The sequence below is a fragment of the Teleopsis dalmanni genome, chromosome 2 (assembly GCF_002237135.1).
Source record: "Teleopsis dalmanni isolate 2A chromosome 2, ASM223713v2, whole genome shotgun sequence".
In the NCBI taxonomy this organism is placed as follows: Eukaryota; Metazoa; Arthropoda; class Insecta; order Diptera; family Diopsidae; genus Teleopsis; species Teleopsis dalmanni.
In genome coordinates, this window is record NC_051847.1 from 137,597,315 (window position 1) to 137,613,701 (window position 16,387).

The following is a 16,387-nucleotide window of genomic DNA, read 5'->3' on the forward strand; positions in this document are numbered from 1 at the left end:
CAAACCTCCGATAGACGCAAAATCACTATTGTTGTAAGCTTTGTCTATATAATTATCCTAGGAAAAAAAACCGCAAAAATATTCTATTAGATGGAGGTAACAGTGGACAGGAAATTAACATGGATCATTTTATCTATATATCATATAGATCCATATATCAGAATATATATGTTTTTTTATTTTTTGTTTTCGGCGGGGAGAAGTGGAATGTCTACGCACTGACCACATAATCCGACGCCCCAAAAAATGAGTGCCCGACTTGCACTGACTAAACAACTCTACCTCATTCCTAAAGACATTGTTCTACCTTGGGACTACGTTAGTATCACTTCGAGGTGTATATCAGGATATATAAATTGAAAACTAATACTAATACAACTGAACATTTTTTATTCCAATCAGGAAACTATTGATGATGACCAAATATCAATAAAATAAAAATTATTGTAAAATTTATTAAAAATCAAAACCAAACACTATTAAAAGCATTTGGTCATAAAATAATAAATATTTAAACCACTTCATTAATAGGCCTTTTCTTTTGTAAGCATATTACAAAAGAACAACTGCTTGTTTTAAAAATAACATATGAAACAACAACAATGCTAGCTTATTTAATCCAACCCTTTTCGAAACCGCTTAACTAATAAGCAGTTCAAATCACGTAGTTGCCAACACTAAAGCTCGATTTTTTGAAGTACGTACATAACTTTCAGATAAATGTCAACGAATGACTTCGTTAATTCTTAGTATTTCGTGGCGTCATTGTTCGTAACAAATATGTTACCTTTTCTATTTATTATTTTACTGTTAAAGACATGAAAATTCATATCTTATTTACAATCATGTAAAAAATATATATCTTTACCAATAATTCCAATGAATTATTAATCATTTTCAAAATTTTAACTTTAAATTTTACTACGTGTTTTGCATACATAAGCCTAACAAAATTCACATTTATGTCCAGAGTTGCCATCGATATTAGTGCTTATTTTATTTGTTTTTTTGCGACTTGCTTACAAAAGAAAAGGCGTAATGTAACCAGGAAGACAAGAGGATAAACTTGTAGAGCGAAGTTAATCGTTTAAAACTATTTAAGTTTTACATTTTATAAAAACTTTCCCATTTGTGTAGATAATAAAAATATTGTTATATGTGGCATAAATCCTAGTATGCCAATCCAGCAAAATAAAATGAAAACTGTTGAAATGAAATTTCAAAATTTTTTGAGCTAAGTAAACTATGAAATATATTTTTTTATATGTATAATCAAGCTAACTTGAAGTTGATTTAAAAAATTATAAATAATTTTTCTTTCACATTGTATAAACAATTTTTTGGATTATTCAACTAAAAATTGTTTGTACTTTGATTTATGTATACATAGTTTTCTGCCTTCGAATACGGTAAATTGCAATCAATCACATGTTTTACATTTTAATATAACTATTTCATATTTATATGCACCTGAACAACTATCAAACAAAAAATAATAGCTCACCTATGGCTGATTCCGGAAATATTGATAGACCAGTGTTTGATGCCTACCAAGTAGCTATACTTCAAACTAAAACTGAAAACATCATACGTAATGCTCGTGAACTAGTTGAGAGCATTTCGGAGAATATTGATCAAGAAAACCGTCGTGAAGGTCTTCTGCGAATTCCGGATGCTGTCGATAGGGGTTAGTATAAAAAATCTTATCCAATTTTTTTTCCTGAAGTTAGTGGTTTTATGGTTATGCTTTTTCTTTAGCTTACACAGTCGTAAAACCAATTATTGACTACCCTTTGGCCAGTGAGCATTTAGATATGGAACTTGAGAAGGTCTATACAGAAATGGGAGCCATTCGCCAACAAGTTGATATGTTTAAAAATATTCCACTGGCTAATATAGATGTTGATGGAACTGGCTTGCTTCACGTACTCAACTTAAAGCCTATAAATTTTCGTGCACAAAAAGCCATAGTGGAATCTGTTCGAAGGGACTTGCTTAATATTAAGCACATTGGTGTAGTGGAAAATATTTCCCATATTGCGGAGAGACAACTTAGAATCATTAACCCAAAGAGCAATGATATCCATTGTGCGAATATATTGAAAACTGAGCAAAAGGCAGAAAAAGATGCTGAACAAGGCGGCGCCAGCAACTAAATGAAAAAAATGGATTCAGTAATGCATGGTAAGGTATATATATTTAAAAGAATCAATTATAATAATACTATTCTATTCTACTATATTTTTAGAATGACATTTAGGGTGTAGGTAGGCATCATCGGTTAATATACTTATTTAGGAGGAGAAGTGCACCTTTATGAGAACAAATCATGCATCATATATATTATATATAAATTGAGGAACCAAAACTAAAGGCAGACAAACGTTTATACATAAATCAAGGTTTTATAGTTGTTATTTGAGAAAATAAAAATTATAGTTTTCGTTTCTGTTCATAAGTTTCTAGTTTTTTTTAATCTTCCCTACGGACGTTTTGAAAAAACTCCAATGAACCTAAAATATGTTATATAAATAGGACAATACCTGTCGGAACTACACACATCTTGATGCAACTGTAGTACCTTTAGGTGAAAAAAACAAATATTGGAATGAGAAGAGTTCTTAAGAGAATAAGAACTTTATGTGTAGAGTAAAATGAAGCGTAATGTAATTGAAGTCTAGTGGCACTAGATTTTAACTGAAATCTGCAATAATATTATACATATTGAATGAATCCTCGCAATAATAATCTAGTAACATCCCGAATTTGCAAAAATATGTCCAAGTCCTTCATTTGACTGGCTTATGACTCCAAAAATTATAAATTAAAAAAAAATGAAACAGCCAAGTATCTTTTTTTGTTATTAACAAATTATTAGTTTTATATAAAATTGTATTTTGTTATATTTGCCTTAAGTCGGTTTCGAAGAAATGACTTTTACATTTACTAAATAACTCTAACAAATTTAAAACATAAGTATTTAATTTTAAAAAAATTTTATGACAAAAAATTTTCAGATTTTTTGGTATAAACAAAAATTTTAGTATTTCACTTTACTGACCAATAAAGCCAATTAGACCAACTGCTGATGGGAGAGTTGACAACGCCACTAAAATATTTAAGCAAAAAATTCTATACAAATAATTTTTTTACTTCGACACAATAATGTGAGGAAAAAAATATTTTAAAAATTTATTAGTGGCAAATATTTTTTTGGCAGTAATTTGGAAATAAAACCAATAAAATACAAAATAAAAAATAAATGTGTGAAAAATAATCAACCATAAAAGTCGAAATATTTTTGGAAATTATACTAGCATTTTCACTTCGGATTGGATTATTTTGCTGATGTGCAATAAAACAGCCGAAAATAAAAAATTATTTTTGGCAAAATTTACGACTTTAATTTTTATTTTCAGTTCTAGTAATTTGTTTTTCTATATTTCAAGTTTTTTGAGGTTTTTGTGATAATTTGAAGCTAGATTGGCTTAGATTGCAAATTTTAATTTTTTATTATACCAAAGTATTAAATTTTATTTTCACTAAATAAACATGGAAGGCAAATATGGCTTATGATTTCGTTTGTTGAACTAAAATTATTTCGTGAAATTAATATTGATATATACCTAGCTTAGCGGATACTGAGAATAGTTTGAGACTGAAAAAATATTTATAATATTTGTAATATATATCCTTTGGCTTGAATTTCAATAACTTGTTTTATAGACGATGTTTTTATAAGCATTATATTTATTGTTTTTGCATTATTGTATGTATATTATTTACAAATCACTGCAACCAAGACAAATACTCGTAACGCTCTTTTGACAAAAAGTCTAAGGTAGGATATGTTCAGTATCCTACGAAGGACTTATAACTTTCGTGTGGAATCGTCAGTTAGCACCTGACAATAATCAGTATTTTTAAGGCTCAAAATATAAATAGGGACTCCCATACTACTTAGGGCCATGTTATGTAGAGTGTCTCGGACACTGGATGAGTAAAATTGTTGTTGTTTTGAATGCAAATCATAAAATTGAGATTTAGAGAAAAAACAATATGTCAGTTCAAATTTCGGTATGAGAATCGGGCTATTTGTGCCTCTGCACTTAAGCAAATCAGTGTTGTTTAGTAGTAATTTTCAGAATTTGCGCATTTTCAAAGCAAATTACTACAATTTTATAACGTTTTGGAGAAAAAATGACAGTAAGCACCACAGCCTATTTTTTAAACCGAAAATAATTACTTATTACACTTTCCGATTTTAAGGAAAGGCGTATAATTTTGTGAGTACTGTTAACAATTATTATAAGATAATATAATAATAAATTAATATTATTACAGCGTGTATATGTTTTTTCTTGCTGGTTATTTTTAGTGGCAAATTGAAAGTCAGCATATCCACATATCCTTTTAAATTTAGGCACAACCAAAAAGTACTAAAGTATTGCAAAAATACGAAATTGGCACTAATTACAGTTGAAACAAAGAACTGAAACAGTAATGTGGATGCTCATTATTAAAAAACTTGTCTTATATCATGACAATGTTAAATCCCATACTTCCTGTACCGGTGTTATGTCAGTTCGGAAGCTTTGATATATCTACAGTATAGTTTGTACTATAAGATTATAAAATTTTGTGTTATCCTGTTCATTTAAATTGAACCTCAAATCAGATTGAGAAGACTACCAGCGTAAGGGTTTTAATAGTTTTAATGTTTTCAAATATTTAGACGGTATTTGCGTTTACATATTTAAACCAATATCTAATATCCATGTTATGAATTTCACTTTGTGACCTGATATAGATATTTAGTATGAACGTTAATAAAAATATCACTAATTAGATATTAAGTATACCCAGACGTTTCTATGTGGATCTCCAATTAGTTAAATATATCATTTTATTTATTAATGGCGCATGTTTCTTATATTTTAAAATATATACTCCTTTTAATAAAATCTAAGGTTAGTGTTATGAAATCCAACACGACAGTTATATCTTACAAGTGTATTATTCTGGTATTATTAAGGTTATATATAAGGTTTACTTTTAGGGTTCATTTTTTTATAGTTAGGTAAGATTAGGTTGATGTGGTGAATATACGCTCTAAATGCCACTTAAAAGCAAATAGTGATCCATTGTAGCATCACGGATAAAATATTAAATAGAAATCAAAGAATCCATGCTAGAACGTCGAAACAAAATGTCATGATTCTCCAATTTAGATGAAAGTGAAACAACCTGACTAGTCTATTAACTTAACAAGTCTATTATATCTTAACTATATCTGTAATGTTTAAGGATGCTATGTCTGTCATGTCGGTGAAAAAGGAAGCTGCAAGTATCGAATATTTTACCAGTGGGCATTGGCACATAAGGTAAAATACAATTTCCTTTTGGTTGCAAAGATTATAGTTAACTTCAAAAATTTAATATTCTTTAGACATTTTAAAAATAAATACTAACATATAAAATATCATAAGAAAAATTTTATAAATAATTTCCCAACTTCTGTTCTTGTTTGTTTTTTTTTCTTACAAATCATTATTATTATTTAGTCGGTTCAACAGAATAATTTATCACTTCCAATTATGATTTTAAGGTGTTGTCACTTTTTCACATATTACATTAAAAAAAATGCAAACTTAAAAATTATATTTAAAGAAAACTTCATTTCAAAATCTCTACTGGTTCAGAAATTTAAGAATTTTAATCGCTAATTTTTGTTTTGATACGCTATGTACCAATAAATATGTAATACAAGAGATTTGACAGATTCTTTTTCGAATTTTTCTTTTATATAGGAACATGTTATAGCTTAACTTTTAACCCATTACGGCCCGGTACCAGAAACCGTGGACCGATTTTGATGAAAATTTGAACATTGTTAATTTTTTTTACACATTAAGATTAACTTTAAATTTCATCAAAGTGGAACCAACCGTTCCAGAGATATGGGGACGTAAGTTTACTTACCAATGGGCCAATACATATAGTGATTTTTTGTAAAAATAAAAATATTCGTTCAAATAATACTTTTAGTATAATTTTAAAAAAATACATAGTTCTAACTAATATGTTTTAAATATGTTGCAAAGCAATTTTAATGCAAACGGACTTTACATTTGCTACATTCAAATAGCGTGTGAGTATGGCACACAACGCATCATCGAGGACCATCTTGTACTTTTTCGGATCAATGGACATCATTTTTAATGTTATTAAAATATGATACAGTTGAGTCAAATATAGTTTCAGTTATCACCGAATTTTAAGATGTTGGAACGTACATCAATAAATCGTTGACAATGTTTTCTCAAAACTGTAGTAGTGATAGTGGCTTCTACTTTTTATGAGCTGTAACCATAACATGCAGTTTCTAAGCATTATGGATTAATTTTTCCATGGTTAGTTAGAACTGTAACCAGTGCATTGTCTCTTTAACGTATTGTAACGATACGGATTTCCCGGTTCGTTAAAATTCTTTTGCTGGGGTAACCTCAGTCTCTTCCAGGAATCGCTACAATAAATTTATATTCGCGGAGACAGGACTTCTCAAAATAGAAGTAATGCGTTTAATTTTTTAAATACAGATTTATTTAAAATAAAATTGATTCATTAAAATAGTAATTAAAAAAATGAATTTAATTAATCGTAATTAGATCTAAACTTGATATTGATAATGTATGCAATTTTCAAAAGTGGATTTTTATAAATTACTTTTATTTCTTTTGACTCGGACGACACATCAGTGATTCTGCTGTAACCGGGGTTGGTTCCTAGGTATGGTTGTCTACTCACGGCGTACCTGTTTGGGACAGAAGGGTTAGTGGATAAAAATATATTTCTTTGTTTGTTTAATTAAACTTAATGCACTTTAACACTTTTGCACAAAAGCTTCCTTGTGCATCTTTTTGCAGCGAATTGCGTTTTGACGTTTGCAAATGTTTGTTTACATTTTTACTTTTTACATGAAAGCGCCGGTGCTAATAATTTTATCGTGTTTTTTTAAATTATTTATAATTTAATTTTATAATTATAAAAAATAATTTATTAATAAATTATTTAAATAAATTTGCGGGGGTGAACAAAGAAGGTATGTATTTATTATTTTATTAAGATATATTTCTCTATTTATTACAAATTTATTTTCTCCTAATTTCAGATTGCTTCACGTTGCAGTTGCAGTTGCGTGCAGGCTGGATGGCTTTTTGGTAAGTAGTTTCTAATAACTATGTTAAATGTTAATTCATCTATTTTAATTTCAGATTTCTTCGAAATTTATTTAAATTTATGTAGGTTGCAATGATCAATTTTTGAAGTAAAAAATAAAATTGATCTTACAATGATGATTCTTTTTTTTTAAAAATAATTTAAAAAAAAAAAAATAATAAATAAAAAAATCACTGACATCCAAACACGCTTATAAAAATTATAACAAAAAAAACCTGCAATATGAGAAATGTCATTTTAATTTGTTTTGTTATAATTTTCGTTTGATCGCCAAAAGTTGCAATGAGTAATAAGAGAAGCTGAGAATGCAGCGTAAACATTGCAAGGTAAGAGAATCAATAACAAAATAATGGAAAGCTTTCGTGAGTCTCGAAGTAAAAAACATTAATTAAGTGCATTGACCGAGAAACGGCGGATTAAAAAGTATAAGTTAAGCAGTTATAAAAAAAGTAAATAAAAGGAGCATTCGGAGGATTTTCTGTCTTCTTGGTGGAGTTTATTTTGAACGGAACGTTCAGAACGTATGATAGAGTTTAACTTCAGTGATCCGCAAAGAATACAAGAGAAATAAAAAAAAAAAAGATATATATGAAACTCTTATCGGAAGTGGCGTGAAGATTTTAATATATAAATTTATACTCTGAAACAGTGTTTTATACCATAATAACTATCAAGTATTTTAAATATAAAAAAATTATATAAAACACCTCAATTTTTTTTGAGAAACGTGTGTTTATCTCTAGTGCCTTTGCTTTACCGCAGAATATGTTACATTATTAACCACAAAGGAAACCAAATGAAGTGTTTAAAGAAATTAAAATATATTACTAACTAAATTATAAATACGAAATTAAACAATAGAAAAGAGTTAACATCTAACAATTTTTATATTTCAATAACATATATCCAATGAACGTTTTTTTTATATCAATAAATCAAGTATCGAATGCATTGAATGTAATAAAATCAAACTGACACCTGGGACAGCAACGGCGACGGCAACAGTAGCAGTGGCGCGAACGTTAACAACAATAAGGCATCAATTGCCAGAATAGCAAGAATAACTAAATGAATACTGTTACATATTACATTAATTATTTATTTACTTAGTTTTTTTTTGAAAGTACTCCGAGTTAAGTTTCTTTTATATAATAATTAAGATATCCATGAAATTTAAATATAATTAATTGAAGTATGTTTTGTTTTAGCTTTTTGAAGTATGAATTAATTTTCTAAGAATATCCATGATAGATAAATATAATTATTTGAAATATGTTAAATCGTGTAATGTATTTTTTTTTATAATTATTTGTAATTTAATTTGGCCTATTAAATTTTTTGGTTGTTGAGTTTTTTTGTACTGAACCCTGGTATACGCTGAGTATACCCCGGCCGCGGTAGAGGCCGGAAAGGTCGTTACAAGGTTGGAAATTATTACAAATTTCCATCCTCACAGTATGGCTAGTACTTCATTTTCACAATCAATTGCAGTTGCACTCTCTCCTTTAGCATTTATATCAGATATTATATGTAATACTGATTAAACAAATAAAATACCCACCTAACTTTTCAATAATTGTTTGTAGTCTTTCACTTCAATATTTACTGGTAATTCACTGGTAATATCTAATGAAACTGGAGTATGTTGATCTATGACATCGTCATTAGTTTGCTCGGCATCATTAACTTTCCCGCCATTATGCAGCATATAAACAGCATTGACTTCAAAGAATAATTGTATTCTCCTAGCTACTTCATCATTACTATTTTCTGTTTCTAAAATAGACATCCTCTCTTCAAGTGTTAAGAAATTTTCTTTTAACTTTTTTCACAACAACTCCATATACTAAAATAGGGCTTATTGATTATGGAAATTTACAATTATTTTTTCAAATATTTTATTTTAATAATTTTAATTGTAAATTTATTAATTTTGGAGTTCAGGAAAAATGTTTCCCGAAAGCTTCTTCGAGCGTACCGTCTCTGTCTTTTATGACAATGTCAAAAGAACTCGTTTTGATAGTACCTTTTGTCCCTCGCCCGTAGGTATCTCACCCGGCTCCACGACCTTCCCCTGACGTCACCATTTTGAACAACCTCGGTGATAACCTTTTTCTTCTTTGCTGTTCAAACCCCACGAATACCAGTCCCATTACTTTGCTGAGTGGAACCGTAATCCCAACGTTGTTTTCCTGTATAACCGCAGCTTTCGTGATCCTAGTCACAGAGTTTCCTAGTCTTATTTCTTCGCTGGCACTATAACCCAACCCTATTGACTATAACCCTATCTCCCTAATTACGCCCATGCTTTCTACCCCGATTGGTATTAAGCCTATCTGCTTTCATCTCTCTCCCATGATTACTTGAATGAAGTTTCCATATTTCTGTGGAAATCTTTTTCATTCATTCCTAACGGGTATTTTATTGAGTTCAACTATCGATGCTTTCCACCTACTGTAAAAAAACAATAAAAACAAAAGAGTAATTTTACTTTATTGATTTTACAATTCTTTTTTGTATGGAAGAAAATATATATTTCTTGCTTATGAGGTTTCAATAAACATATTTGTTAAATGCAGCTGTTTCTTAACACACAATGTATGAACTTTATTTCTTCAGTCTTGTCATTCATGCATACAAATCTTCATAATCGTTGAAAACTCAGCATACCATTTTTTTCAAAGCCCGAGTAATCACATCACACATCATTGAAAACTTAGCTCGCTACTAACAATTTTAACTATAACAATCTTTTATTATTTTAGTCAGTTTGTCCATCCCATGTTTGTTCCTGTACTTGCATAGTATACCACTGCTTTACCATGGCTTTACTAAGCAAATATGTCGAAAATATTGCGCTGGTCTCACTCTATTGAGCCACAACTGAATCAAATATCATAACTTATTATTTAAATAAATTTGTGTAAGCGTTATTAATACGATGGAGTTATAAAGATATGTATATGAATGCATATATAATTATTAATAATCAACCAATACAAATATATTAGCTGCCCTGCCTTGACTATTCTCTAATACAAACAATTAATATTAAAATTCCTGCAATATGAACAATCAATAATATAAGAGAGCAAAGTAGAAAATCCATTTTTAAACATGCAATTTCATTAAAAGCAAACTTAAAGCACTTAAATATTTAACTTAGCTCACATAAGGACTTAAGTAAATAAAGAGTCAGGACGTTGTGCATTGAACTACCAAGTAGAGCACAGCGCACCATGGAGCGCACTCATAAAACAAAAAAGGAAATTGAAAAGTCTTTGGTAAAAGCATTTCATTTCCCGCTAAATAAAAATCTTAAAAACGTCATATCTACGACAAAATTAAATATTCTACTATCTGCTGTCCTTACACACACATAAACGACTATATGAATGTATTGTCCCGTATATACAAATGTATAAGTGTATTCTGCCAGCAAAGTTTTATAACTGAATTTTGCTATTTTTCTTAGCGCTTAAATGGAGTAGAAATGGCACAGAGAAGTTGGTGGAAACGTTCAAGTGCCACTAACGTAAGTAAGAATTTTCAACTTTTTCGGTTACTTTAAAAGTGTCCGAGTGGAAAAAAGTTTAGCCATTTCAAGGTTCATGGAAAATATTTTTTCTTAATCATAGCATTTCCACACATTTCCTTGAAGTTGGAAGCGTATATGCATCCGTATGCATGCAATGGCCTGATCCTCCGAAGTTAAACAAAAACTTAGTCCATGCACGTAACTTTTGGCGCAATTTAGTGTATATGTGTGCATGCGTCTGAATCTCCGCTGTTGTTCCTGATCCTGGAAAGTAATGTTTTTATAACTTTTTATATATTAAACAAAATTTATTTAAATCTTTTTTTATGGTTTTTGTTGGTTTAAGCAATTTTCAGCTGTTATTAGATGCATATTTGTTTAAGCGTGGTAAGCTTAAAATATTTGTTTTATATATGTATATTTATATGTGAGTATTTTACTCAAAGTGCTTATATATTACTTTCAATATGTATGCAAATGTCAACATCTAGACAAGGTATACGTATGTGTTATTCATTTGTAATGCAATATAAAGAGATGCACATATATAATGTAACAAATAAGAAACTTTTGCTTTTTCCAAAGTTCAAGAGAAACTTTCAAGAACAACTCTTTTATTGCATTTCTATTTTCTTTGTCATGCAGCCAAAAGTGCAGTGTCCCAGTTGGGCGTGGTACTAACCAATGTTGTAGTTCAAAGATCCTTTATTTAGATTTCAAAGTTTCTACATTTCCTCTTGTTATATTTCTGCTTGCATGTTACCATATTTTTTTGTTAGCTTGTTTCTTTAAACAACGTTTTTTACCAGCTTTCGGTCTTACTTGCTCTTTTTTTTTGCATCCAACATTTTAGTAACATGGAAGGATTTGACATATTCTAGACAGCTGCAATAATTGCAAAAAGATTTTCAAAGCTGCTTGTGCATTTCAAGTTCTAATGTTGTTTTTACTTTGCGTCGAGTTTTAAAGTTCATCCTAGCAATCATATAAACTTTAAATTAAATTCTGTTGGACTTTGGTTGAGCGGTCAAAGTTGGAAGGAAACTCATTGATTGGGCAATAAAATTTGTAATATTTTAAAACAAATTAAAAAGCCAATCTGAAAGATAAGATGAGGAAATTTAAAAATAACTTTATGGAATAAAAGAGTTTTTGAATGAGCCAACATTCTCACAAAAGTTTTGTTGTCTTTGATTATGTCAAAAACCATTTGTAATTTTCTGCATTTTTTTCCTTGTAATACCCTGTAAAATTAAAAACGAGAATATATTTAATATCTAAATATAATTCGATAATTCAAGAAATTATATTGGTCGTTTATATATTGGTCATATATACTTTCTTTTAATAGAGTGTGAAAGAAATCATTCAAATGTCTTCTTATTGAATCTCTTTATAAGAAAGAAATTATTAGAAAGTATATATTTACGAAAGTAAAACCTAAAAAGTAAATCATAAATTCAGTTAGTACTAGAGAATTAATTAACTAATTAACATGAATAAAACCTATATCGGAGATAATATATATCTTGTAACCAGTAGCGAGGCGTCAGCTTTTTGGCAAGGTGTTCACAATTTGATCAAAACAAAATTCCAACTATAACGTATTTCCTCTACTTCTAAGTTTTGTTCTTTCCACAAGCAAACAGCATACAAGACCAACAAAACAATTTATTTAAATGTTCGCAGCCTGTGATCCACTGGTTTTTATGGTAAATAGCTTTATGAAAACGGCGACTTACCACAGATTTCGACATTTTTACATCAGGTACCAAATTCTTCATATCTGAAGTTGGTCTATTCATTTTATGAATTAAAACCATTTTTTCAGAAGATCGTTTAAAAAAAGATATTTGAATCAAATCTTTAATCACCCATTTATCCATTTCTTAATATTATTTTTCACTTCAAATTTCTTTAATCTCTTTCTTTACTTTTACCATTTGCTAGTATAAAATTGCAATAATGACTTTGTTTTGATTTATTTCCACCCTCTATATAAGAGTAAGAAACTCTCATTTACTCTTCATTTACTCTTTTACTTTGTATTTACTATGCCCGGTTCAGTTTTTATACTAAACCATTTCCCCATATAAAACAGCAACCGTGACTTTGATTGTATTTGCACGCTTTGTATAAACTTTTGGTTCAGTTTAGTGGAATGATCCTCTCGTCATATGTAAAGCGATTTTCGATCAGTCATTTCTTTTCTCTTTTGTATTTACTTTGCATAACATTGGAAGTGCACTTTTTTTATTGAACTGCTTGCACGCATTAATTTAAGAGTTAAGATTATTTTACGTACATATATTTGTTTGTATGTTTTGTGTTGTGTATTCAATATTGAACATAGTCCCAATGTGAATGTTATTTCATTTGCATGCTTTTTAAGCGACGCAGTGCAGTTTTTATTCTGCACCTTAGTATATTTCAAGAGGAATGTGTTTTCTCTTTTATTAATTATAAGCAATGTTAGGTGTAACTAACACATGTATGTGTGGTTTTGTTTGTTTGTATTTTGTGTTTATGTTAATCTGTTTGGAAAAGCTATTATAAAAAATGTTAAGTAGGAATATAGCGAGATTATTTACCTAATAAAAAAAATCTAAAAAGGAAGCTTTTTTAAGGTGTTCAGTGAACACTCTGAACCATTCGACGCCTCGCCTCTGCTTGTAACCAGTAATATCTTAACAAGCAGCCATGCCAGAGACTTAGAGTTCTAACAACATTTGTAACCTCTGTAAATATCTATTGTGCAGATATTAACACTGGTAAAAGCAGGACCACAATTCAAGGATTTCCCTTATTGGTGAGCCCCAAAAAATATTTTGAAAGTGATGTCGGAAACTCAATAAATTCTTGAAGCAAATAAAATACTTAACATGATACAGTTAGCTCCTCAATCAGAAATATATGGATATCTTTAACGAGAACCCAAGGATTAAAAAATGGATCCATGTTGGGTTATGTTGAGCTTGTCACAGATTTACCTCCAATCAAAATGAATTTAACAAAACATTAACTATTTTACTAAGCTTTGTTTATATATCATATTTTGTTTACACTATCACAATTAACTTGGCATTAATGTACATTTTTCAATAAATACCAGTTTTCATGTCGTATTCATTTAAAACATGTACCAAAATGTACTAATCAACAACTACTTACTTAAAAAAAAAATATAAACCATGTGCATTTCATAAAGAGATTACAATTCTCATTATGTTTGCAGTTTATTTTAATAGATAGTGCAATAAGATTCATTGGAATTAATTAATACCATGTTCATAAAATTTGAAATTGTTCCCTATCTATCTTTATCGCTTTGATTAACGCAATTTATAATACTGGATTAAAGAAAATGCTCTTTTAAACTTAGTGAACTTTAATCGCCACCTGGACACATAAAAAAAAAATTATACTCTGCACACGATTACTTTTACAAATAAATTTATAAAATAACAACAAGCACATCGTTTTTCAGTCACATATAAATGAAATATATAAAAAAAGAATAAATAAAAGAAAACAAATATGAAAGCCAAGTCCAAAACTGTAGTGGATACGCAATCTTTTACGAGCGTCTTGAATGTTGCTTTCTAATTAACAAAAATATGATAGTTAGGTGTCAATGCTATTCGCATTAGTTTTTGAATGATTTTAAATTAAGTATAGTTTAGTAAATATCTAACTATATGTTATACATTTTCAGTTTTTCATATAGTACATTTGAGAACATCTTGGTCGTTGTGCGGTACTTATGTTAGATTAAGAACATATGACAATGTCCCAAGATTTCAATCGTTTGCAGATAAACAAAAGCATTTGATAATCATCATATCACAATAGGGTTGTTGCTCTTAAGTTTTTTTACTATATAATAGTATGCACATAATAGTTGCAATGGAACTAAATATATTACAATTTCAGCAGTATAATTCTAATTTTCATATTTCATATTTCTTCTTTGAAGACAGAATTTTGGAGACGCCTGATTCTGTTAGCCGCAGACTGCAGGCTATCTTATACACGGAATTGCTTACAATATCAATCTGGAAACACTTTTCATTGTACCAATTAATTTGACGAGAAGAGTTTGGATGTCAACGACGTATCATTTAAAGGGTGAATATATTATTGCCCACTAGTGTAATTGGAACTAAAATGCTGTTATTTCAACACATGTCCTTCAGAAACATGTCTTTTACCAATCAAAAAGTTGTAATCTGATGTTAATGTTAATTAATCAAAAATTTTATAGATTCAACAGTTAGGTAAAATGACATCACAAATAATTATGTTTTGCCTCAAGTGAGATCGATTTATCAGAAATTCCTTCGATATTTTGAGTTGAAGGCATCTTTAGTCTATCCAATTACTTTATAGTTAGATTTTTTTTTTATTTTGATATATACGGATATATTCAATACATTTTTCAAGATAAAATACACTACTGTGAATAGTAATGCTTGTTCCCAGTCTAATTTGTCGTATATTAAAATAATCAATGTAGGTAATGGTCTTTGACTAATAGTTTCTTGAAGTTTTAGTAAAACGCAACATTTTTTTACCTCTGTATTTATGAAATTTATATGCATTAAGTACGCATATAAATCATACACGTTAAAATATGCTATATATATGCCAGAAATATTTGAAATATATAAAATAAAGGGAAATTACATAAAATTTTATATATAAAAAAATTAGTATTTCAAGGAAAAATTTTTGCACACGCATTTGCATTATTAACAATGCATTTAAATATGTTTTAACTTAAATAAATTTATTATTTTATTATTCAGTTATTTTTTAATTTAATGTTATTTAATTAGAAAGCGTGTTGAGTAACTATGAATTTACCACACTTTCTAGGACATGCATGCACGCATGTTATAGTAACAATTAATTCACTTTTTCTTGAATTCCAAAAAAATAAATGATTTATTAGTAGAACAATACAATATTGTTCTCAAATTAATTCGTAATACTAGAATCAAGAAAATTTTTCTATAATATTTAGGATTATAGAAATATTTATATAAGGCATTGCACCAACAATTTTTTCACATCTAGATGATTGGATCTGCTAGTATCTAATTGGTGAGTGCAAGAACATTTTTTCAGTTCCCACTTTCGAACATTTTCAAAGATGTTTGGCATATGTATGAAATCTGAATAATTTTAAAAGAATGCATTTAAATATTTTTAATTTAAGTCTTGTATGATAAGGTATGTATGGTATGGAATAGGTATGAAAATAACTCTATCAAAATATATAAACAGAGAAATTGAGGAAATTTTAAACCAAGAATCATTTAATATATATCTTTGTACAACCTAATATTAACCATAATTAAATAATGAAAAACTTCTTTAGTCGTTAGCCAACTAAGCTTCATGGCGTCTCTAAAAAGTTAAACGTTACATACAGACAAAACGAATTGATTTAGCTATTCTTCTGAACTGGAAAACATGATGTCATAACATTAACTGAATAAAATAATATATGTACATTCAAAGTAACATAAAAATAATTTTGATTTCAATTTACAATGTTTGTACAAAAATATTTTTTATTTTTAATGAAGAAGTCGTACTTCAGTA

The 16,387-nt window shown here is 28.8% G+C and overlaps 1 protein-coding gene across 1 annotated transcript; it reads left to right on the forward strand.

Moving 5' to 3' along the window:
- The first annotated feature begins 1,304 nt into the window (after positions 1 to 1,304).
- LOC119682143 lies at positions 1,305 to 2,458 on the forward strand. Its single transcript, XM_038095507.1, has 4 exons — positions 1,305 to 1,409; positions 1,500 to 1,687; positions 1,759 to 2,184; positions 2,249 to 2,458. The coding sequence occupies exons 2-3, from the start codon at positions 1,507 to 1,509 to the stop codon at positions 2,154 to 2,156; spliced, it is 579 nt and encodes a 192-aa protein (XP_037951435.1). The 5' UTR covers positions 1,305 to 1,409; positions 1,500 to 1,506; the 3' UTR covers positions 2,157 to 2,184; positions 2,249 to 2,458.
- The last annotated feature ends 13,929 nt before the right edge of the window (positions 2,459 to 16,387 follow it).